This window comes from Mirounga angustirostris, unplaced genomic scaffold (genome assembly GCF_029215605.1).
Source record: "Mirounga angustirostris isolate CCGP_5_RB_7025 unplaced genomic scaffold, mMirAng1.0.hap1 SCAF_4, whole genome shotgun sequence".
Lineage (NCBI taxonomy): Eukaryota > Metazoa > Chordata > Mammalia > Carnivora > Phocidae > Mirounga > Mirounga angustirostris.
In genome coordinates this window covers 164,793,746-164,819,500 of record NW_026991712.1, presented here as the reverse complement: position 1 = coordinate 164,819,500, position 25,755 = coordinate 164,793,746, and the positions used below count along the sequence as shown (strand labels likewise).

Below are 25,755 nucleotides of genomic sequence, written 5' to 3'. Positions count from 1 at the left end.
CCAGTGGTTCCAGAAAGCCCATGTGATGCTACTGGCCATAGAGAGTAGAGAGTTTTATATAGCACACTATTTACATGTGACCCAGATGGCTGAGCCTGGCTAGGAGTCATTGCCCCAGATAATTTCTGGCTGCCAAAGCAAAAAGAAAACTAATGAAGCAAAAGCTTCTCTTTTTAACAGATGTGAGCAGAATAAAACTGTACTTTTCCATCCTCCCATCCTCTGGCCTGATATGTGGATTAGGACCCCTGTGATCTCTCACAAACCCATTTCAACTTCCAACCCTGGATGTACACAAACCTCCCTCTCCATGGACAAGCACATAGTAAAATCCCTGGACAAAAGACAAGCTCCCAAAGTTTTAAGGGTAAAGACCACTCAGAAATCAAAGCAAACATTTTTATGTGAACTACAAAAAAGAACAGGGAAAGATCTCAGAAGATTTTCAATTGTGGTTGTCATGAGATTAGATCTAGTATTGCATCTATAAAGTCAGAGAGGGCAGGTGTGCCAAAGAAAGTTCTGAGATCAATAAAGCCTTCAAAACTGAGAAGCACTAGTACATGGTGGCTGGATTCTGTAGAAATTGAACAGAGAAGTGGAGATTAAATTTGGGACATTCTTCCAGAATCCACAGGAAAAGGATAAAGAGATGAAAATAATGAGAGACACCACAAGCGACATGGAAGATAGATCAAAGGAACTCCAATATGCACACATCAAGAATTCTAGAGAGAGAGAGAAGACAGGAGAGATTGAAGGAGAAGAAATAGTTTACAAAAGAAGATAACTTTCCTAAGCTTAAGAAAGACTTGAGGCTCAGACTAAAATTGTTCTCAAAGTGCCAGATGTAATTAAAAAAAAGAGATTTTCACTGCAACATATCCTAGTGGACTTCTAAATTTTAAATATAAAACACAAACATATGAAAGGCATCCAGAGAGAAAAGAAGGGGTTACCTACAAGGATAAAGAATCAGGTTGGAGTCCACTTGGCTTTGATATTAACAGTTGGAATGAAGTAGAACAGCAGCTGCAGTTTTGAAAGAAGTTTGTGACCCGTAATTTGATTTACAATCAAGTTGTCATTTATATGATACGTCAAAGGAAAGACGTACTCATACTTGCAAGGTGACAGAAAGTACTGCAGTGATGAGCCTGCTAAAAAAAAAAATGATTGGAAGTAGGGAAATCAGAAACTCTCAGGGATAAAGACAACCAGGAAAATAATAGTTAAACCCAAATAATTATTGTCAACGAGATAGCAAAACTAAATGCAAATGTAAACACTTGTTCTTAGGGAAGAAGTCCATAATTTACAAATAATTAATAATAACAGTCATATGAAAGTCTAAATATATATAAGAAAAACCTTGGAAGTTAGAGATAGATGGGTCAGATATGAATGGAAAAGCAAGAAAGCAAAAGCAAAACAAAAGAAACAAAAACCCACAAAGAACAAAACCAGATGACAGTTATCAGACCAAATGTAAAATAAGTAAGTAAACATCCTCTTAAAAGGAAAAGACTCTCACAGAAAACGAGGAAAGATCTATCAGGTGAACACAGATAACAAAAATGGTTGGAAACACGAGAAGACAACAAAATATCACAGTTGTAGTGGGATCTTTAAATCCGCAGCATTCTCAATCAGTAATGTATCAAATAGAAAAACAAAATGAAGATTGTTGAGTAGTGCTCTTCAAGCTTCTTTTTCCCGTCTCAGCACACCTCAGGGACAGGGGCACACCCATCACCTCATCAGTGTTTCTCCAAATGAGGAATAGGGAGGATTTGAGAATATTGATATTTATACCTATTGGTTTGATCGATCTATCTATCTATCTATCTATCTATCTATCTATCTATCTACCTACCTATCTATCCATCCATCTATACCTATTTCTTTCTATCCATTGGTCCTTTACATCTATATCTGTACCTGTATCTATATCCACATTTACATATACAGGTTCTAAATGTATCTCTCTCTCTCTGCCTACATCTATATTTCTATATCTATAGCTAAACTTATATCTCTATCTTGAAAATCAAGAGATTTTGAAAAAGCATCCTACCCCAAGAGATCCTGAATTACACTCCTGGCTGGGTGTGCGTTTGTGGGGTGTTGATAACAAAAACTCATTTCATTGAGAACTACTGATAGAATGGAATTGAATAATAAAATTGAGTAAGATTGGTCTAATGGCTATTACAAAGCTAATTTAACCCTAACAACAGCTCTAGGAGGCAAAGGTTTTCCTCTCTGCATTTTACGCTGAGGGAACTGCAGCTCAGAGGGGTCAAGCTCCAGCCCCCACAGGCACCTAGCTGGCAGGGGGGAGGGCTGAGATTAAGGGCCAGGCATTGAGTGCTGGGCCTGAGCTCCCCATCTCTCTGTGGCCTCTCAATCCTGCAGAGCACACACTCTCTTCTGAGATACTTAAGGAATTAAAAAAAAAATGTCTTCGGCTACTGAGCAGACCTCATTTCATCCCCAGAGCGGAAATGGTACAGGCTATATTCTCTCACCATGTGGCAATAAAATGAGAAATTAACACAAATGTTTAAATGTAACAGAACAAAATCCAAGTTCCTGGAGGAAAAGAAGAGGCAGCCTTAAAGGACTCAGGCAAAAAGAGGAAAACATGATGACAGATTATCTAGAAAGTAACAAGGAGGACAATAGTACACATCAATGCTCATAGCATGAAGCCCAAAGTATGCTTAGAGGGGAGTGTACTACTATCCACATGCTCTTCATTACACAGGGAAAATAATGAACAAAGCTCTTAGTTCAAGGAGTTAGCACAAGAAGAACAACATAAACTGAAGAAAAACAGAAGAGACATTATGAAATAAACCCAGAAGTTAATTAATTAAAAAATAACAAAGTCCACAGAAGAATTGAGAAGTAGAAGCAGTAAGAAATGCAACAAAACAACACCAAACCTCTGGTCCTGATGGGAAAAGAGGGGCACTAGGAATATAGCCCTCGGCGTGCAAAGGCAGGGGCTATAACTGCTAACACAGAGGAGATTCAACAGCATTAGAGCTGATGATATAACCTATGCTGCTGAATTTAAAATAATTACAAAATGGGCTTTTTACTAAAATATAAAGTATCCACATTGATATTGAGGTAAGATGCTTGAATAGACCAATAACCATGGAAGAAAATAAAAGAAAAAACACTAAAAAGGAAGAGATAAAATAATGAGACATATTTATTTGCAGAAGATATTGCTTCTTGCCTTAAGGACCTGGGAGAAATCAGTTGGCAGTGTTACCTTTATTACAGAGGGTTCATTGACTTTACAAAATGACTATACCAAAAATACCAGTCTTCTACTATAGTAGCAGAGACCAGCTAGAAAATATAATGGAGGGAAGGGGTGACCCGTTTACAGCAGCAACAAAAACAACAAAAATTGCCATGAAATATCTAAGAGGGAAGTTAACAAAAAACGAATACAGCCAAAGTGAAAATTAGAGCCCCGTCCCCAAGGTTACAAAAGATAGGTCAATGGAGAGACATACCATGTTCCTGGAAGGGAAGAAGGGTGACTATCATAAAGATGTGAGTTCTCCTTCAATGAATCAATAAGTTTAATGGAAGTTCAATGAAAACTCTGATGCAAATTTTTTTAACTTGACAAGGTATTTCTAAGAAGTTATTTGGAGGCAAAAATCAACAAGAACAGCCAATAAAAAATTCAAAAGAAAGAATGAGTTTGGGGACTTATAGTACCCTATGTTTAAAATGATCATAATATTAAACATTTTCATAATCTTACATTATGAAAAATGTAAAAAAACTTTTTGACACTGATACAAAAATAAACAGATACTTAAAGACATGGATAAAAACTCTAGAAACATATCCTTAACTTCATAAAAATTTAATAGATGTAAATCTGGCATTTTGAAAATTCTGTTAGGACAACTGATTAACTAAATTTGAAAGAATATGGTTAGATTCCCTAAAACAAATAACAACTCAAAATAAATTCCAAAGGTATTAAAGCAAAACAAACTGCAAAGAAGTGAAAGAAAACACAGAATATTTACTTAATCAGCATAAAAGTAAAGGAGAAAACTATAAAAGAAAGCATTGATAGATCTGATATCATGGGAAATTTAAATTTTCTGACATTAAAATACACCCTGAAGAAAATTAAATGGCAAACGATAAACTGTAAGGGAAGGCTTTTTATAGCATATAATATGGACATGAAGTTTTTATGGTACATGATATGTATAGCTTGTAATAATATGGAGCTCTCTTAAATCAATAAGATAAATGCTGACAGAAAAATCAACAGCAATTCACAATTAAATTCACAGATAAAAAATGCATGGGCCAATAATTACATTATGAAAAGTTTAACTCAACTAGTAATAAAAAAAGGCAAATTAAGAAATGAGATACCATTTTCACTTTTCAAACTGATGATGTTTTGGTTCCTTAATTAGCTAGTTTTTGTGAGAATAAAACATGCCCTCTTATTTATTGGTGGTGAACAAAGTGGCAAGAACTTTCTGCAGGGATGACTGGAATTTTGGCATATCTCAAAATCTGGGATTTTGAGAATTCTGTTGAAACAGCTGATTGGCTAAATTTGAAAGAATATAGTTATGTTCCCATAAAAAGCCTTAATAAAGATCACACATATCCTTTAACTTGGCAATTCTACTTCTAGATAATCTAAGGTAATAGTCAGAAATGTATATAAAGAAATATGCGTAATACAGAGTTACTACTATTCGGGAGAGTGAAAAATTAGAAACAACCTCAATGTTCAATAATAAGGAATTCATTACATAAATTTTTTACATAAATTTTAAGTAACTACATGATAGGCTATTTTGCATCATTTAAAATCCTATTATAGAAGAAAATGATGACAGAAATGCTCACAATGAACATTTTAATAAAAATATGTATATTGTTTTATTCAATAAAATATGCAAAAGATTAAGTCTAAGTAGAAATAAAGCCTGGGGGGGGATACACTCCATCTTTCAGTGGTTCTTTCTGGGTGGTTTTTATTTTAATTCTCCTTACAATTATTTTGCCTTGCCTCTAAGTTTTCTACATTGAAAACACAGTATGCTTATAATTAGAAAAACATGGGCCACGAATAAACCAACAGGGGAATATTACACCACTTGGGGGCAGCGGTGTGTAGCTACAGCTTGTGGTGAAGGTAGCTTCTGAAGCCCCCTTCTCTGTCTGGGCTCCCAGGAGCTGACTGTTGCGTTGCAGAGACAGCACCAGCGCAGACAGACACAAAACTGTGTGATTCCACCTGTGGCCAGGCTTATAGGGCCTCTTTCTTTTCAGCTGGCCCACCATACCCTCAGCCCCCCACCATTCCCAATGCCGGCTGAGCCCTGGGTACCTGTGTGGGAGCCCGAGAGGGAGCTGAGGAGCCGGGAGTGCTGGCTGTGGCCATCATGCACCTCTACCACGTCGTTGAGGGCCGTGTGGAAGAAGGCGAACTGTCCAAACACCACTGTGGAGGAGACATCGACACCTCAGCATGGAATATCGGCCGCCATGCTGGGGGCAAGGGCTGGAGGTGTGGGGGCTGCAGGCTGGAAGCAGGGAAGCCTTGGAGGAAGTTGTTGGTTCCTGGGGCTAACTGCTTGCTGAGGCTTTCTACCGGCTGATCAGCACACTGGCCAGAGACCAGGCACAGGGTTGTGGGGAGGTGGAGAGGGCTGGCCGGCAGTCTCCCTCACCGGTCAAGGTAACATTGAAGACTGAACTCAGTGGTCGGGGTTGGTGGAAGTGGAGCTGAGCTAAGCCTATTCCTTTCTCAGATAGCAGCTGCAGCAGCTACTCATGGACATGGGAGGGCTTTTGGCAACATCCCCCGTTTTCCATGTGATCTCAGGACCCTGTATTTTCCTTTATTTTTTCTTCAAAAATTCAGCTGACCAGGATAGCTCTGATACAAGATCCCCCACAGTTAAGAGGAATAAGGGTGGTGAGTAGCAGCTGCTCCTGGGGAAGGAGCAACTGTCTAAGGAATGGGCAAACATCTTTAGCTCATTTCCCTCTGGCCAAGCCAAAGGAAGAGGCAAAATGGCATTTATTAAGCACCTACTGTGTGCCAGGTACCCACTAGAGTGCACACCCTGTGAAAGCAGGAATGTTTCCTATCCTGTTCACCTAACTCAGCACCCATTTTCAGGGCTCCAAAATGTGCTCTCCCTCCAGCTCCTCCTCCCACCCCTCTGACCTCTGCTCCTTTCTCTCCTCCCCCGGTTCTTGCCCTCAGATGCACCTGGCAAACTGGGAGGCTGGTGCAGGCAGACTGAACCAAGGTCTTGCAGATAGCTGAACTGGAGCTGTGCCCGCCGTGGGGTCAGAGACACAGCCCCTCCAGCAGTGACTGGCAGAGACGGGGTGGCTGAGGAAAGCCCCTCTGATTCGTAAGTCAATAAAGGGGGAAAAACACCCCACTTAAGCAAAGAGATAAGCAAGATAATTTCAGATAGTGTTAAAATTAAGCCCTGGAGGAAATGGGAAAACCATGGATGAGGCAGGTCACTTTAGGTAGGGGATCAAAGGAAGATCATTGGAAGAGGATGTCAGAGCTGAGACTTGAGCTGGAGGACAAATACTGCAGACCCAGAGGCAAAAATCTGCCCCTAATCCCGGGGTTCAGCATCCTTGGCAAAGAGAAGATACTTGGGACAGATCACTGCCCTTCCTCCAACCAGCTCTCTGCTTGCAGGTTTCAGCCCAATGAAACTGACCAGCCTTGGGGTTGGTTCTTTTAAAGGCCCCAGCTCTTTATTATGGGAGGAATCCAAGCACAAACTGCACACCACTTATCGAGGATTCTCCTCTGTGTGGCAGATTGGATTGGACAACCTTTTAGGACTTTGCTAACGGTGACCCTGCAGGTCAAAAACTCCTGCTACTTAAGTAGGTTGGGGAGCATGTGCCCACACACCTAAGTGTACAGGGGCTGGTGTGGGAGTGGTTCAAGATGGCTGGAGCTGTAGGTTAAGATGAGAGTGGGAGTTTACAGAGGGCAGGGAGCATGTCAAGCTCATGTCTGCGGCAGAGTGCGTGGTCCCTGAGAGATGCTTCATAAATGTTTGGTGACATCAGGCCTTGCCCTACACGCATGCCATTCTATCTCAGAAATCAGCGGCCAGCTCTCTGCAGGCTGCCCCATCCGTCCCTCTCCTAGATGGTCAGGATGTATCAATGCCCTTTACCCCACCCAACGCCAATCCTGCTTAGAAATAGTTGTTACTCGTCCTACAAAGAGGAGATCCAGGGAGAAAGCATCCAGGTGGGTCACCTGATTGATTGCCTAGGTACAACCAGCCTGGTTGCCCTTAGAACTTCCTGAATCCTCCAGGGATGACAGGACTCCTTGATGTCCCTACTGCCAATCAGGTGACAAGCCTGGCTTCTTCTTGGCTGCATCTCTTAGAATCTGGAGGTTTTTCTGCTGTCTCAGGACATTGGCCTGCTCCTCACTTTTCTTGTTGGCCCTACCTATAGGTGCTGGACCAGGCACCCAGTCTCAGATGGAATATTGGAACATGGTGGTTCCCAACTCTGTCCCACTCCTTCCTTCTTCCTGCCTTTTGGCTGCCCTCTCTTGGGCTCCCAATCAGCCTGGAACTGCAGCCCCTCTATTGAGACTTAGGCTGTGCTGGCTAGCCTCCGGTGTCCCGACCTTCCCTCTGTCCTGGCTAGTTCCTCCCCAGCTGCATCCCCTGATTCTGCTGGCCTCACCAGGGCCCCTCCTCCCACATGTGTCAGGAGCGTGCCTACAGTGTATCCTACTTCCACTTCATGGCATCTGCCCCCAGGTGTCCTGTATAGGAGACTGCCTGTTCCTACAATGGGAGTGCATACAGCTGAGAGTGGGATTGGGACACAACTGAGAAGGGCCAGAGGCCCTGGAAGAGGTCAGAAAACATACAAACATGCAACACCTCCATACCATAGTCCTTGGGCACGGTGACAAAATAGAGGCAGATCTGTCCACTGGTGTAATTCTGGGGGTAGTTGGGGGACAAGACCACTCCATCTGAACCCATATACTGTCCCCCACAGGGGGCTGAAAGAGAAATCACAGAGAGGGCCGGGTGACCTTGTAGACCTCTCATCAACAGTCATCCTCTGTTCTGCCCACCCCCAGCCTGAACCACTGGCCCTGGTGGGGCTGCCCTGAGGTTTGCAGCCACTAGCGTGGAGGAGGGGAGTTCTGAGGACATCCCTGGGCTGGCATGTGGCCCGAAACCCACCCTGATGCCACCCAAGGCCCTCCAGGCCACAGGTCAGATCTTGCCCTCTAACTAATAACACTAGCATCCATCCCTAGAGGCACAGGGGCCTAGGAATGATCTTCTGCCCCATGGCTGAAGTCTCCCTGAGGCAGTTAGTGTCGCATGAGTAGAGAGCTGAAAGTCCCAGAGTAGCCCCACTGGGAGCGGCTGGCCCATGCAACCCAGCCACCTGTTCCCATCCAAGGTGCCCAGTTCCACAAGGGGTGGCCTGGAGAGCCAGCCCCTCTCCCCTGGGAAAAGGGGCCTCCTTGCTTTCCAACTTGGATGGCCACCATGCTCTTGAAGTTCTGACACTCTATCCCATGCCTCTTGCCAGGGCCCTGTGGCTGAGCCAGACCCCGCTGGCCTTAGTTTTACAAACCTGACCTCTCAGTGACTTCCTAGGCTCAGGAATAAGCCCAGGTCACCTTAAAACTCCCATCTCCCTCATACGAGCTGGCGGCATGTGTGGAGGCCCCTGTGGAGGACCTCTGAGTGGGGCTAGGAACACTATGTGATCTGAGAGCAAGGACACGTTGATAGGGACAGTACACCTGGTGAATTTCCAGCCTCTCTCATTCACAGTGAACACAAGGAGCCTGCTCGGAGGGCCATGTCCCTCCCCCCAGCCAATAGCCCCCTCCGCTGCTGGCATGCCCTCACTCCCTTCTGCCCCTTCCTGTCCCTGCTCCGTCACCTGTGCACACTGGTCGGGGGTTGTTCCATGCGGGCTTCCCATCAGGCCCCAGGACACAGCTGAGGGTAGAGGCACCCTCAACCTCATAGCCCCCGTGGCAGTAGTAGGTGATGGAGGAGCCCAGCTTCAGGTCGGACCCCACTCGTGTGCCATTCTTGATGGAACCAGGATCAAAACATGACTCCCGTGGGTTTTCTGGAAAAAAGAAACACACAGACACACACCACACACGCAGAGGACTCATTATTGGCTCCAGTCCATGGTGCAGCACCCAAGAGAAGACCTTGACTCGAATTAGCCACAGAGCATATGGGGATTTGGGACTGGTGGTCCTGCTCCCTTCAGGTCTGAAAACTTCTGTAAGTCTAGGGTTGGAGGTCATCTTGGAGGATGAAATTTTCCTTCTTCTCCCACATTCTTGCCCTGACCCACAAAGGAGCAAGTAGCAGCTAAATGTTGGGGGCCCTTTGTCATGCCTTGACTCACTCCTCTCCAAGGGAGGCTGCCTGCTGTCATATCCATACCTGGCAGGTACTTCTGAGGGCATGGGTACCAATACTTAGATTTAGGAAGGAACTGTGAAACCCCACTTCAAGCTCTGGACTTTCTAGGGTTAAACAGTTTTCCAGGACTGTGCACTGGGCTATTGGGTGCTTGCTAGTTTATTAAAACAGTAGTATTTTTCCACTTGATTTTCATTGCATATATGTCTTCCCAATTAGGCATCCCATAAGGTACCTAACAGGCATCCACTCTGTCCCTCTGTGCTGGACGAGAGTGAACTTGGTGCTGCCTGAGCAACTGAGAGCACTAGTTGGGGCCCCACATCTCTGGAGAAGGGCACTCTGCAGCCTCCCTCACCATTATCTGGAAATCCTGAGCAGCTCTGAGAGCCAATGTTCACTTGCATCCATTGCTGCTTTTCCTCATCCTCCTTGTCCAAAGACCACTGGTGTCGCCATGGCTGGGCAGGGTCAGGGACATGCCACTGGGTATCAGGGTTCCATTGGACTCCTGGAGGCTACACTACAGGGAGGTCTGGAGATCAGGGCTCACAAAAAGGTGCCGGCAGCCCTTGCAGGAGGACTCAGAAGTTCAAATAGCGGATTTAAGGCAGAAAGAGCCAGAACAGAAGGGATCAGAGTTCAGGGATGAATAGCCAAGGAATTTTGCTGAGGCTGTCCTTGTCACCTGGGCATCTTTTGGGCTGCCCATCTGAGGCAGCTGCTGTTTGGGGGGTGGGTGTTGCTCAGCTGCCAGTCAGCCCAGTGACTGATGGGATGGGCTCTGAGAGTCCATGGTCCTGCCAAGTCTGGCCACTCTTGCATTGGAGCCCTTATGATGGCCCTGCTCTTTGTCTATGTCTATAGCTAAGGGTGGAGTAGTCCTGGATATGCTATTGCATTTAAATTCAGGTGGGACCCAGAAAATGGTCCCTCATCTAGCAGAAGACCCCTCAGTGGTTTCCTTGTGTGCTCTGTGGTGTGTCGCCTTCACCCCCTCATCAAATCTGTCTTCTCCTGAAGCCCATTGGCTCTGGCCAGAATACAACTGGCCATTGGGTGACCCATCTGAGAATAACAGAGACACAGGGAACTGTCACCATCGTATATTTCATCTGTTCTTTTTACAAATGACAGCAGGTCAAACCTAATTTGATGTTCCAAGAAATTAGGTAACTTAGGACTAAGTTGACATAGCTCATAAGGAGCAGAACTAGCTGTGGCCCCCAATAACTATTTCCCCTCTTCATCCTTAAATAATAGAAACCAGATTTTATCCAGAGTACCAAGGCACCAGCTAAAATCCATACCTTCCAGCTTCTAAGCCGCTACATCTGGCCAAAGAGATATAAACACAGTCAAGTCAGAGAGTCTCCTGTCTCAGAGTAAAAGCCCAAATCCTTACAGGCCTACAGGCCCTGCACCTTCTATCCCCAGTCCCTACCCCTCTACGATCTTGATCTCAACTCCTATCATTCCTTTGCTAACTTTGCTCCAACCACATTGGCCTCTGTGCATGGAATGTTCCTCTATATGCATGGCTCTCTCTCTCATCTCTTTCAGGATTTAACAGTGTCTCTTTCTTAGAGACACTTCCTTGACCAGCTATTTAAATTTCTGATATTCCTCTCCCCAGCACTCCCAGTCACCTTTTTCTGCTTTGTTTCTCTGCACTGGCAACAATATTATCTCATGTACTATATATTTACCCAGTTTTTTTCTTCTTTTTTTTTTAAATTTTATTATGTTATGTTAGTCACCATACAATACATTATTAGTTTTTGATGTAGTGATCCATGATCCATTGTTTTCGTATAACACCCAGTGCTCCATGCAGTATGTGCCCTCCTTAACACCCATCACCGGGCTAACCAATCCCCCCTCCCCCTTCCCCTCTAAAACCCTGTTTGTTTCTCAGGTACATAGTCTCTCATGGTTCATCTCTCCCTCTGATTCCCCCCGCCCATTTTTCCCTTCCTTCTCTTAATGTTCTCCATGTTATTCCTTATGTTCCACAAATAAGTGAAACCATATGATAATTGACTTTCTCTGCTTGACTTATTTCACTTAGCATAATCTCCTCCAGTCCCATCCATGTTGATGTAAAAGTTGGGTATTCACTTTTCTGATGGCTGAGTAATATTCCATTGTATATATGGACCACATCTTCTTTATCCATTCATCTGTTGAAGGGCATCTCAGCTCTTTCCACAGTTTGGCTATTGCGGACATTGCTGCTAGAACATTGGGGTGCATATGGCCCTTCTTTTCACTACATCTGTGTCTTTGGGGTAAATACCCAGTAGTGCAATTGCTGGGTCATAGGGTAGCTCTATTTTTAAATTTTTGAGGAACCTCCACACTGTTTTCCAAAGTGGCTGTACCAACTTGCATTCCTACCAACAGTGTAAGAGGGTTCCCCTTTCTCCACAACCTCTCCAACATTTGTTGTTTCTTTCCCTGTCCATTTTTGCCATTCTAACTGGTGTGAGGTAGTGTCTCAGTGTGGTTTTGATTTGGATTTCCCTGATGGCTAATGATGATGAACATTTTTTCATGTGTCTGTTAGCCATTTGCATGTCTTCTTCAGAGAAGTGTCTGTTCATCTCTTCTGCCCACTTTTTGACTTGATTATTTGTTTTTTGGGTGTTGAGTTTGAGAAGTTCTTTATAGATTTTGGATACCAGCCCTTTATCTGTAGTGTCATTTGCAAATATCTTCTCCCATTCTGTGGATTGCCTCTTTGTTTTGTTGACTGTTTCCTTTGCTGTGCAGAAGCTTTTTATCTTGATGAAGTCCCAAAAGTTCATTTTTGCTTTTGTTTCACTAGCTTTTAGAGATGTCTCTTGAAAGAAGTTGCTGTGGCCGATGTCAAAGAGGTTACTGCCTATGTTCTCCTCTAGAATTTTGATGGATTCCTGTCTCACATTGAGGTCTTTCATCCACTTTGAGTTTATCTTTGTGAGTGGTGTTAGAGAATGGTCGAGTTTCATTCTTCTGCATGTGGCTGTCCAATTTTCCCAGCACCATTTATTGAAGAGACTGTCTTTTTTCCATTGCATGTTTTTTCCTGCTTTGTCAAAGATTATTTGAGCATAGAGTTGAGGGTCCATATCTGGGTTCTCTATTCTGTTCTGTTGGTCTTTTGTCTGTTTTTGTGCCAGTACCATGCTGTCTTGGTGATCACTGCTTTGTAATATAGCTTGAAATCGGGCAACGTGATGCCCCCAGCTTTTTCTTTTTCAACATCTCCTTGGCGATTTGGGGTCTTTTCTGATTCCATACAAATTTTAGGATTGTTTGTTCCAGCACTTTGAAAAATGTCATTGGAATTTTGATCGGGATGGCATTGAAGGTATAGATTGCTCTGGGTAGCATAGACATTTTAACAATGTTTATTCTTCCGATCCATGAGCATGGAATATTTTTCCATCTTTTTGTGTCTTCTTCAATTTCTTTCATGAGTGTTTTGTAGTTCCTAGAGTATAGATCCTTTACCTCTTCGGTTAGGTTTATTCCGAGGTATCTTATGGTTTTTGGTGCTATTGTAAATGGAATCGTTTCTTTAATTTTTCTTTCAACAGTTGCGTTGTTAGTGTGTAAGAAAGCAACTGATTTCTGTGCATTGATTTTGTATCCTGCCACATTACTGAATTGCTGGATGAGTTCTAGTAATTTGGGGGTGGAGTCTTTTGGGTTTTCCACATAAAGTATCATGTCGTCTGCGAAAGAGAGTTCGACTTCTTCTTTGCCAATTTGAATACCTTTTATTTCTTTTTGTTGTCTGATTGCTGTTGCTAGGACTTCTAGTACTATGTTGAACAACAGTGGTGAGAGTGGGCACCCTTGACGTGTTCCTGATCTTAAGGGAAAGGCTCTCAGCTTTTCCCCATTGAGGATGATATTCGCTGTGGGTTTTTCATGGATGGATTTTATGAACTTGAGGAATGTTCCCTCTATCCCTATACTCTGAAGAGTTTTAATCAGGAAAGGATGTTGTATTTTGTCAAATGCTTTTTCTGCATCAATTGAGAGGACCATATGGTTCTTCTCCCTCCTTTTATTAACGTGTTCTATCACATTGATTGATTTGCGAATGTTGAACCACCCTTGCATCCCGGGGATAAATCCCACTTGGTCGTGGTGGATGATCCTTTTAATGTATTGTTGGATCCTATTAGCTAGGATTTTGTTGAGGATTTTGGAATCCATATTCATCAGGGATATCGGTCTGAAATTCTCCTTTTTGATGGGGTCTTTGCCTGGTTTGGAGATTAAGGTAATGCTGGCCTCATAGAATGAGTTTGGAAGTTTTCCTTCTGTTTCTATTTTTTGAAACAGCTTCAGTAGAATAGGTATTATTTCTTCTTTGAATGTTTGGTAGAATTCCCCAGGGAATCCATCAGGCCCTGGACTCTTGTTTCTTGGGAGGTTTTTGATCACTGCTTCAATCTCGTTACTGGTTATTGGCCTATTCAGGTTGTCAATTTCTTCCTGTTTCAGTCTTGGCAGCTTATAGGTTTCCAGGAAGGCCTCCATTTCATCTAGATTGCTCAGTTTATTGGCATATAGTTGTTGATAATAATTTCTAATAATTGTTTCTATTTCCTTGGTGTTGGTCGTGATCTCTCCCCTTTCATTCATAATTTTATTAATTTGGGTCCGTTCTCTCTTCTTTTGGATAAGTCTGGCCAGTGGTTTATCGATCTTATTAATTCTTTCAAAGAACCAACTTCTAGTTTCATTGATCTGATCTACTGTGTTTCTGGTTTCTAATTCATTGATTTCTGCTCTAATTTTAATTATTTCTCTTCTAATGCGTGGCTTAGGCGTTGTTTGTTGCTTTTTCTCTAGTTCTTTAAGGTGTAGAGTTAGTTGGTGAATTCGGGATTTTTCTATTTTTTTTGAGTGAGGCTTGGATGACTATGTATTTCCCCCTTAGGACCGCCTTTGCAGTATCCCATAGGTTTTGGACCGATGTGTTTTCGTTCTCATTGATTTCCATGAATTGTTTAAGTTCTTCTTTGATTTCTTGGTTGACCCAAACATTCTTGAGCAGAGTGGTCTTTAGCTTCCAAGTCTTTGAATTTCTGCCAAATTTTTTCTTGTGATTGAGTTCCAGTTTTAGAGCATTGTGGTTTGAGAATATGCATGGAATAATCTCAATCTTTTGGTATCGGTTGAGACCTGATTTGTGACCCAGTATATGGTCTATTCTGGAGAAAGTTCCATGTGCGCTCGAGAAGAATGAGTATTCTGTTGTTTTAGGGTGGAATGTTCTGTAAATATCTATGAGGTCCATCTGGTCCAATGTATCATTCAAAGCTCTTGTTTCCTTGTTGATTTTCTGCTTAGATGATCTGTCCATTGCTGAGAGTGGAGTATTGAGGTCTCCTACAATTAACGTATTGTTATCAATATGACTCTTTATTTTGGTTAACAGTTGGCTTATGTAGATGGCTGCTCCCATGTTGGGGGCATAGATATTTACAATTGTTAGATCTTCTTGTTGGATAAACCCTTTAAGAATGATATAGTGTCCTTCTGTGTCTCTTATTACAGACTTTAGTTTAAAATCTAATTTGTCTGATATAAGAATTGCTACCCCAGCTTTCTTTTGAGGTCCGCTGGCATGGAAGATAGATCTCCATCCCTTCACTTTCAGTCTGGATGTATCTTTAGGTTCAAAATGAGTCTCTTGTAGACAGCATATGGATGGGTCCTGTCTTTTTATCCAATCTGCAACCCTGTGCCGTTTTATGGGAGCGTTTAGGCCATTCACGTTAAGAGTGAGTATTGAAAGATATGAATTAATTGTCATCATGTTGCCTGTGAAGACGTTGTTTTTATAGATTGTCCCTGTAAATTTCTGTTGTAGATCACTCTTGGGGTCTTTCTCCTTTTATAGAACCCCCCTTAATATTTCTTGCAGGGCCGGCTTAGTGGTCACATATTCTTTCAACTTCTGCCGGTCGTGGAAGCTCTGCATCTCTCCATCCATTCTAAATGAAAGCCTTGCCAGATAAAGTATTCTTGGCTGCATGTTCTTCTCATTTAGTATCCTGAGTATGTCTTGCCAGGCCTTTCTGGCTTGCCAGGTCTCTGTGGATAGGTCTGACATTATTCTGATGTTCCTCCCTCTGTACGTAAGGAATCTCTTCCCCCTAACTGCCCTTAAGATGGTTTCCTTGGTTCTAAGATTTGCAAGTTTTACTATTACATGCCGGGGTGTTGGCCTGTTTTCCTTGATCTTAGGAGGAGTCCTCTCTGCCTCTAGGACTCGAATGTTTGTTTCATTCCCCAGATTAGGGAAGTTCTCAGCTACAATTTGCTCAAATACATCTTCTAGCCCTCTCTCTCTCTCCACACCCTCCGGGATTCCAATGATTCTGACATTGGGACGCCTCATGGTGTCACTTATTTCTCTGATTCTATTTTCATGGATTCTGAGTTGTTTTTCCCTGGCCTCCTCTTTTCCCTTTTTATCTACTATACTGTCTTCCAGATCGCTTATTCTCTCTTCTGTCTCAGTTACCCTAGCTGTTAGATTATCTAGATTGGATCCCATGATGATGGGAGCCATGTCTTAGCATGGTATAGCAGAAAGACAAGAGGAGCAGGGATGGGGTTGGGGGTGACCTCATCATCTCTGGATGACAATCTCTAGATTTCTTTTACAGGAAGGAGGATAAACGTCTACCTCATGTAAAAAGCTGTCTTTTGGGTAACAGCTGGGCACATCTGTCCCAGAACTTTACACTGTCAGAAAGCCCTTTCTTCCTGTCCCCATATGGCAAAAACTCCTACACTTTTTAATGCCACTTTCTCTTGAGCAAGTTTCCTGAACTTTGCCTCCTGTCTGGCAGAATTCTGTTTTTATTTCCTGAATAATAGCACGTGTGGCATTATCTTCATAGGATGGATGAGTGTATTTCTTTCCAGTGGATTCTGGACTCCTAAAGGACAGGGACCATCACCTATTCTCTTCATAACCCTGGCAATTAGCACAGAACCTGGTATTAGAGCTGGCTCTGTTTGGCATATAATGGCTACTTAATAAATGAATGCTGATTGTTTGCCTGAACACCTCAGGGCTTGGCAAATCCACCATCACATCAGCGATTCCAACTACAGACTGTATTTTATAGTTACTCACATGTCAGAGCAAGAAGAGCTCATCATTCCAAGCATTATCATATTAATGAAAATGACAAGGGTAATGATAATGATGATAGCCCCTTACAGAGGAGTATCACGTTATGATTTTCAAAGTACCTTCCAATCTGTTATCTCATTTGTGCCTCACGATGGCCCCTGCAGCAGACAGGGCCAGGTGTGCTCCTGTTCAGGTTACAGATGAGAAATGTGGTGATCAGAGAGGCTAAATGAGTTTCCCAAGCCATTCAGCTGGTAAGAAGTAGAATTAAGACCAAAATCAGGTCTTTAGTCAGCCAGACCAGAGCTCGGCTGCGAATGATAAAACTATAATGACTGAAACATCACTGGGATAATAATAAATAAAAACCAAGCCCTCCAAAACAGGGGCAGTAAAATAACCAACTTCTTTTTGTCCTAATATATAAGGAACATTTCTAAACATTGTAATAGCAAGACACCGAAAATAGCAATCTGCACACCCAACCAGTAAGGAACTGGTTAAAAAGGCTGGATTACAGCCATCCACCAAAATACAAGCAGGCTTCGAAAAGAATTGCAGAAGTCTTTGAATACCGATATGGAAAGATGACCAAGATCTATCATCAGACAAAAACCAAAACAAAGTAAAAACAAACCCCTATGACAGATTAATACATATGGTGTGATCTCTATTCGCATAGAACAGAGATCAGCAAACTATAGCCCACAGTCTCACTGCCTGTCTTTGTATAAAGTTTTAATAAAGTTTTGTTGGAACACAGCCATGCCTATATTTTTAAATACTGCCCATGGCTGTTTTAGCATTACAACAGCAATGCTGAGCAGATGTAACAGAGATCGTCTGGCCGGCCAACCCTATTTATTGATTGGTCCCTTACAGAAAAAGTTTGCTAACCCTTGTTATAGAATTTGCACTACTTTATATTTACGTAAAATATCTTGAATGAGATAACAAACCATTAATAATGGTACTTCAGGGGATGGTAGTAATGGGAGGTGTTACGTTTTTAGAGTACGTCTTATGTGCTTCTATATCGTTTGAATTTTTCCAACAAACACGTGCTACTTTTAAAATGGCAACCATGAACGTGTTTCCATTTTGAATTTCCAGAAGAAAGACCCATGGCAGTGGTGGGTCGTGGGTGGTGGTAGTGGTAGCAGGTGTGGAAATCTGGTTGTAACTCCTTGGCCCATAGTGTCACGTCCAAGGGCTCGAAAGAGAAAATAGGTACTTTTTAGTACCTTCTGGTAGAAGCTGACCTTGGCCTTTCCTGAGTTATTTCAGATTCTCTAACGCAGACTTCAAACTCTTCTTCTGAACTTCTTCAAACTCCCTCTGTCTGCAACACTTGCCCAGCCCCGTTCTTGCACAGCGGGCTTCTTCTCAACCTTTAGGCCTCTGTTTAAATATCACCCACTGGGCGAGGTCCTCACCTTCACCAACTGCCATTCTGTAGTTGACTCCCCATTTTTCTTTCTCACAGCAGCTTTCTCTTTCCTAACTTCTGCTTCTTACTCCTTGTTGGTCTACTTACGTATTGTCTGTTTCCCTCACTCACCTTTATGTTACCTTAGGGTGGGGGCCATGACCACTGTGCTCACCGCAGTAGCCTCCATATTCAGCATAGGGCATGGCAGGAAGTGGGAGCTCAATAAGCATTTGTTGAATGAATGAATGGTCTCTACACTCATGCATGGGCATCCTAGCCTGTCCCTGCCCAGGAGGAGACCACCTCACCTGCCGGAAGATGACAACAAAAGTCCCCCCCAACCATGCACCCATTCTTCTGATGTTTTTGGCTTGGAGAAAGACACTAAGTCTCTCTGAGTCTCACTTTTAGTAACTGTATCCAAAAACCAGGATCCTTCTTATCCCCTCTGTTTCCTTCTAGCAAAGGGTAAAGCTACTCAGGTGGCTGAATTCAGATGAGAATGCCTCAGAGCATGGTCTTATAGAAGTCCACTAATGACATGATTGCATTCAGAATCATCTAGAAGACCTGCCTAGAATGACTCAGACACCACAACCACCTTCCAGGAGCAACTGGACAGAGACACACCTACAAACTCGCCCATTACTGCCTTATAAGTAGGTGAGCCTCCAAGATCTCTTTGGTGGCAGAAATGTCTATCCATCTGGTTGTCAGGAGGATGTGAAGTCCATGGAGGCAGGAATTTTGTTTTGCTTCCCGCTTTGTTCTCAGCCCCTATAACAGTGTCAGGCATATAGAAGGTGCTAAATAAATATTTATTGAGTGAACAAAAGAGTAAAACTGCATGATCTGCCCTTGGCCCTAATGAAAAAGCCTAATTCCATGACATTGTTCACTGGATGCTTGCCTTAAGCCTGGCCAGTCTGAAGGTCCTTTGGATCTGGAATTGGGACCCAGACTGGGAAGTGATTCAGAATCAAGAGTGAGACGGCCACACTTGTCCTAGGGTAAGCAATGAACATGCATCTGCAGAGAGAGGAGAATGTAGCAGATCCTCAGGAAGAAGCAGGGAGGAGACCAAGTGGTCCTGGAGACAGGAGGTAATCTCAACCTTTGATTCTTCCTTCCTGATTTCAGTCCCTTGGAAGTTTATGCTTCCTGCCCTGGAGCTCTTATATTTTAAAAATATGTTCCCTTTTTGTGTTAAGTGACAGGGAGTTTTTATTATGTGTACTATGTGTATTAAGATATAGAACCCCTTTTAGCTTAAATTAGTTTGGCCATTAATTTTCTTATAAGGAAGTTTTTGTCTCAAGTTGGTTTGAACATGTGTTGTTTTTTTGCATTTTTATAATAAATTACCCCCTTTTTTGTTGAAGTTGGTCTGAGTGGGTCTCTTGATTTGAAACTAAATGACCCCTGACTCAGCTGCGACCACCTGGTTTTTGTTTCCCACCTGGGAATTTGGCAGGATGTGGGGAAAGGCCCCTGGTCTATGTGCCTGTGGTCAGAGGAGGGATCGACCTCAGAGAGTGGTTTTCACTGGACTAAGCCCAGCGGAGTCTGGCAACAGCTCTCTACATCACTCCCCTTACTTCCGAAACCAGCCACAGCTCCCAGGAGACCCAGATACTCAGCCTTAGAGGAGCCCTGGATCTCTCTAAAAGACAAGACAGCATTCTGCCTCTGGACACACGATGGCATCTACATGGATGCGGCCAATTCTTCTCTTCCTAAGGATCCAGACCTGCCTCAGTGTGCTGGTCCTTAGTGGGCTACCTCTCAATGTATGGTGTTCTATGGACTCGCGGAGCACAGTGTCTCAATTCTTTGCCATGGATCGGAGACATAAATAGGACACATATACACACACACACACCACAAATATTCATGTTATAAATATTTCACACTCATGTGTGTGCAAAACATCATCTCACACTTTATATCTTCAGTAAACAGAAAACTGTACTGCATTCAACGGGGCTAGCCCCATGAGGAGGATTCCAAACTCTTCTCTCTTCCAAACGAGAGCAGAACACATGAAATATCCATTTCACAGGAAAGAAGGCAATGGATGGAGAAGGTGGATCAAAGTGTGCGCCAGGTAGCTCCTGGCGTTGGGCCCTGTGCTGGGGGCTGTGCCTCTTTCCTACCCCCACACCAGCTCTTTCATGCACTGCGCTGTTCCTCTTTGTTGGGTGAGGCAGGGATGCTCAGAGAATGTAAGGGACTTACTTAAGGTCATACAGTTAATAAGTGATGAAGGCCACCCCGTAAAGACATTGAGGGGATATTGGCGGGGATATCATTGAGGCCATGGGATTCAGTAGCAGAGTAGACCCATTCCAGGAATCCAGGGATCCTGGGATGGGGAGAAGGAGACCATGGGGGCAAGGCAGAGGGTCCCTGCGTCCCACGAAATGGGCTGCCTGACCAGAGGCCAGGGCCATAGGAGAGGGATGACTGATATTAGGGAGTGTGCCATCTGAGAAGGAAGGAAGGAAGGAAGGATGCCTCAGGCCTCACCAGGAACCTCCCGCCCCAAACAGGCACATTTATCTTAGTGCTTGAACCACAGACGCCAACAAGGTGGTGGAGAGTGCATGGGCGGGCATCGCCTCTCCCCTCTCCCCAGTAATTGGCCTCCTTCAGCCACTCGGCTGGCTCAGATGGCTGCCTGGCAGGCCTTATTCCCTGGGGCTGTGTTTCAGAACGGGGGACCCCTGCAGATGCGGTCTTGGACCAATAGCTGAAAGTGCAAAGGGCTTCTTTGGGAAAGAGGGCCTGTAAGTGTGGCTCCGGCCCGTGGCTTCAGTGGAAGGGACATGGGGAGAGGTGGCTGTGGCCAGGATGCCGTGAACCCAGGAGCTTACTGTATCCAGGGATGATGAGCTGAAGTCCTCTTGTGAAGGGGCTGGAGGGATGACCTCTGGGGTGACATTCTGGAATCTCCACCAGGGAGAAGACCCCAGCAGGGACAAGCTGGAGGTGGCTAAGGCGGTTGCTAATGCTTGGCCAGGGCTAAAAGCCATCACTTGTGGTGGCTCAAGTGCCACGTTTGTGTGACTTTTTCGGGTCGAGCTCAGCCACTTGAGTGTGGGTGTGACACAGGTGCCATTCTGCAAGGCTGCGACAGAAGGGCGTGGGGGCAGGGAACTTAGGGTACTTCTGTGGGTGTGATGGAAGAGGGGAGCAGTAGGAAAAGTGAAGATGATAATATGGCAGTGGGGACGGCTGAGCCTAAGTCCCAAGTCATGCCTCTCTTAGAATTCCACGCTATGTGACCTTATTTGTTCTGATACCAGTGTAAGCAGTAGGGTTTGGGGACAGGAGGTTTATTGAGTGGCAGGTATCTGGAGGAAGAGAGGATGGCAAAATATACACTACCCAGGCCAGCCCCACGGGGAGAGAAGACCACGGCAAAACCTTCTCTACTTTGTGCACTAAGTATCTTCTAGAACTGTATCTGGCAAAGGGCAGGCGGTCGGCAATTTCGAGGATTTCGATGTGTTGATGGATGTGGAGTACTTAGGACTGTGCTGGCAGGTGGTAGATGCTACGTTAGCTATTGTTATGATTGGTATTATTTGCGAGTGTATGTGAGACATTCCCAGCAGTTGCCAGAAATATTTAATTAAGGAACCCTTTAAAAGGTTGCTGAGGTCCGACACTATGCAAGTGGGGGACATGAGTCAGAAACTTTTTAATTTTAACGGGTAATATGACCCCATTTGTCCACACAGGCTGAGGAGGCTCGGGTGAACTTGGGTTAGAGCAACAGTAACAAAATCAATCATCTCTAGAGTATCCGTAGAGTGTTTAGCACCTACTGGGTATTGTACTCCTACATATAATATGTATGTGTAAAATATCTTTTAATTTTAACCTTCTGCAGCATAATTATTATTACCACCACTTTATAGATGGAGGAATGGGTTCCAAGAGATAATAACTTGCCAAGCGCACAAATCAAGCAAGAAGTGGAGCTAGGATTTGGATGATGGTGTCCGGGATAATTAGGGAAGAAGAAAAGGTCACACAGAGAATAACAGGGTAGAAGCACTCGGAATGGCTGGGAGCCTGGAGCCTCTCTTACTCTTGCTGTTGGAACATTATGGAGCACCTGCTATGTGCCAGGCGCCGGACTAAGGGCTCCGAAGCACAGGGTCATGGATCCTCACGACGTGTCTGTGAGGCAGGGATCAGTCTACCATCGTTTTACGATGAAGGAATGGAGGGTTTGAGAGGTTCAGTAACTCGCCCCAGGCCACACAGCTGCGAAGTGGCAAACATGAGCCCGGGACGCCGTTAATCTGACGGTCTAGGCTCTCGACCGGGCAGGGAGCGAGGCCTGTTTGTTTGTAAGGAGATGTTTATGGGAACACGGCCATACCCATTCCTCTATAGTTTGTCCTGGGCCGCTTGAGGGCGGCAGTGGTAGCCCTGGGTGGTTGAGACACAGATCGAATGCCTCACGAGCCGAAAATATGGACTCTCTGGGCCTTTAAGGAAAAATGTGCTGAGGCCTGCTTTCACCCCTCTGCTTGGGCTTGCAAGGACTGACCCTCACAGGAAAAGGACAGGAGAGGAGCAGGGATGTGGAAATAGAAATGAGGTGCGAGGACAGTGCCGGGGCACATGGGAGGGAAAGGCTAAGCCACCTGGAGGGCCACAGGGAGGGCAGGGGCTCTGCCGGTGACCCCACCCCTCTGCCGGCTCGGGCTGGCTCTCGGCCACCAGGGCCCTACCTGTGTAGTCGATGACGAAGCCCGCACTGCTCACGGACGCGTCACTGCGGAAGGCGAGGAAGAGGCTGTTGCTACTGCTCTCAATGCGGCCTGGGAGCTGGGAGCCATAGAAGCTTCCTATGAGAGGGCTAAGGGAGTCCCGTCCGTCGTAGATATGGAGGAAGTCATAGCCAGGCTCCAAGTTAAAGCTGGGGAATAAAAACATCCCGCCCCCACCCCACTAAGGTCAAAACAGGCTCAACCGAGGGAGGGGGGCCTCCCACACAGTGAGCCCTCCACCCCACCGGTGCCCAACTCCTGGAACTTCCTGGTGGGATGGAGGGGGGAAGCCCTGACGGCCTCCCAGTCGGGCCTGGAGATGGATAAGCCAGGCTTGGGGGCAGAGGAGACCAGCCCTACAGTCAGTGCCCAGAAAGCTAGACCTCAAAACCCAACACCCTCTTTCTGGAAAAAACAAAAAAAAAAAATATTTTTAATTGAAATACATTTGACATATAATATTGTGTAAATTTAAGTTGTGCAACATGTTGACTGGATACATTTTATACTGTAATATGATGGCCACAGTGGTGAAAACTAGCTCCTTTATCGCATCGCACACAGGTATCACGTCTTTCTAGTGGTTGGAATAACTAAGATCTAGTCTCTTAACAAGTTTGAGGATTATAGTACAGTACTGTTGTCTGTATTCACTATACTCTGCACAGAAGGGAAAACAAGTTGCCAATTCTATATATTGAGCTCTCTTATCTGCCTCCGATGGTCTTTAGATTGTGTTCTTCTGCACCTCCATTTCCAGGAGGGAAAGAGTCACCCAGGGGGCCATTCCTAGGCAGGGAGGGGTCTAATCTCATGAAGAACCTGGCTCCATCCCCTCATCCCTGCGCCAGTTCCCAGCTCTTCACAGATTCTGCTATCACCCCGCTCCTGGCGCCCATGAGCATGCCTCTTTCTTAGTTATCTTGACCCTCATGTGGGAAAAAAAGTGAATTAAAAAATTGGCAAATTGGATATTAGAGTCCTTGAATATCACCGATCCCACTGGATTGGCTAGAGTGAAAATGATGGAAAATGCCAAGACTGGCAAGAATGTGGAGCCCCTGGGATCCGGGGTGTGTGTGGGGGGAGCCAGATGTATACTGGCCTCCTTCCACGGCACCCTCACACTGGGGTCACCTGAAAAGGCACACCACCACCGCTGGGTGGTGTGGTCTTCTTGCTCTTATAACTCTGCTTCCAACCACCTGCTCTTGCAAAAGTCACCAGGGAAGTGTCTTGGAGGGAGTCAGTCTTGGTCAGTTTATGGCTCCACCACTTTCTAACTGCCTTCTGTCTGTCCCTGTCTTCCTTCAGTCATCACATTTCGTCTGAGCACTCTCAATATGCCAGGCATGGTGCAAGGTGCTCAGGACACAGGCATATGTCAGACGCCACACCTTCTTCAAGATGGCGATGGGGCTGAAGGAAGCGATGGATGTGAAGACAACAAAGCAAAGTATAAAGTCTGTACAGGCACATGGGATCACAACACAAAGTTCCTCGGGGAGGAGGGAATGAAACTTTCATGGAGGCCAAGCTGGTGTCAAGTTTTGGGAGATGCAGAGACCCCCCCAGTAGTTGGACAAGGAGGGAAAAGGAAGTCTCCATGAAGGGAGAAGCAGAGGTGAAGTCACAGGGGCAAGGAGTAGTCTTGAAGCTGTGAGCAGTTCAGTCTGGCTGGAGCTCAGGGGTTATGATGGGGTGGTGGGGACTGAGTGGAGAGGTAGGCAGGGGCCAGATTGCTTGGACTGAAAAACCAAAGTTCTGACTTATAGGGAAGAGGAAGCCATGACAGGATTTTAAAATAAGAGATCGAGTTGTTTGTGTGTTTGTTTTCAAATTGAGGTATAAGTTATACCCCATGAAATGATCAGCTCTTAAGTGTATCACCCTATGGGTTTTGATACATGCATAGCAAGACCCAGGACATTCCCACCATCCCCAAGTGCTCCCCTTCCCAGTCAATCTTCACCACCCCCAGAAGCCACCACTGAACATATTTTTATCATCATAGATTCATTTCGCTGATCCTAAAATTTCGTATAAGTGGAATCATACATTATGGACTTTTTTGGGTCTGTTTTCTTTCGCTCAGTGTGGTATTTTTGAGATTCAGCCATGTTGCATGTATCAGTCATTCATTCCTTTTTATTGCTGAGTAGCAAGTTATCATATGTTCCAATGAAAGATGAGGTGGTTATTTTAGCATTTTCACATGACAAGATCACTTCCACGGCTAACTTAAGAAGAGGCTGGCATGGGAGGAAGATGGGGGCAGAGGAACCAGTCAGGAGACTATGGTAGTAGTTTGGATGGGAAGTAACAAGAGTTTCAACCAACATAGTGGCTAGAAGGCTGGAGAAGAGGGGAAAATGTGAGGCTTGTTAAGGCAGCAGAGGTTCCACACCTTGCTCACTAATGGAAGCAGCAGGGCAGGTGCATGATGGCGGCACTCCCCAGGGGTCAGAAGAGAGCTCTTCTGGGGAGGGGAGGGAGTCATAGGCTTAGGTGTGTACCTGCTGCATTTGTGGCGCCTGCAGGCACCAGACCCCCAACAATTGGATAGGAGAGCCTGCAGCTCAGAAGGCAGTCTGGGCTGTGGTAGTGTGGAGTCTCCAGTTTATGGGACGAAGGTGAAGCCACTGGAGCAGATGAGCTGGCCTGGGAAGGAAGTGTGCATGAGAAGAGAAAAGGCGACAGAGCCTGGCCAAGGAAGGGGGTGTATGATGAGGAAGCTGTAAAGTCACAGAAGCTGGAGAACCAGAGGGGAGTAACTTCACAGAAACCAAGGAGAAAAAGAAGGGTACGGATGGAGGGAGTGATCGAGAGGTGCAGCGGGATAAAACATGGGAAATGTCATTTTGCGTGGCG

The 25,755-nt window shown here is 44.8% G+C and overlaps 1 protein-coding gene across 1 annotated transcript in view; it reads right to left on the bottom strand.

Moving 5' to 3' along the window:
• The window catches only part of CSMD2 (CUB and Sushi multiple domains 2), a 590,090-nt gene that overhangs the window by 114,536 nt on the left and 449,799 nt on the right, over positions 1-25,755 (bottom strand). The window contains exons 29-32 of the mRNA XM_064589508.1: positions 22,846-23,033; positions 9,004-9,198; positions 7,982-8,098; positions 5,405-5,518 (exon numbers count right to left, since the gene is read on the bottom strand). Of these exons, the coding sequence (XP_064445578.1) occupies positions 5,405-5,518; positions 7,982-8,098; positions 9,004-9,198; positions 22,846-23,033 (614 nt within the window). The remainder of the gene's footprint in view (positions 1-5,404; positions 5,519-7,981; positions 8,099-9,003; positions 9,199-22,845; positions 23,034-25,755) is intronic.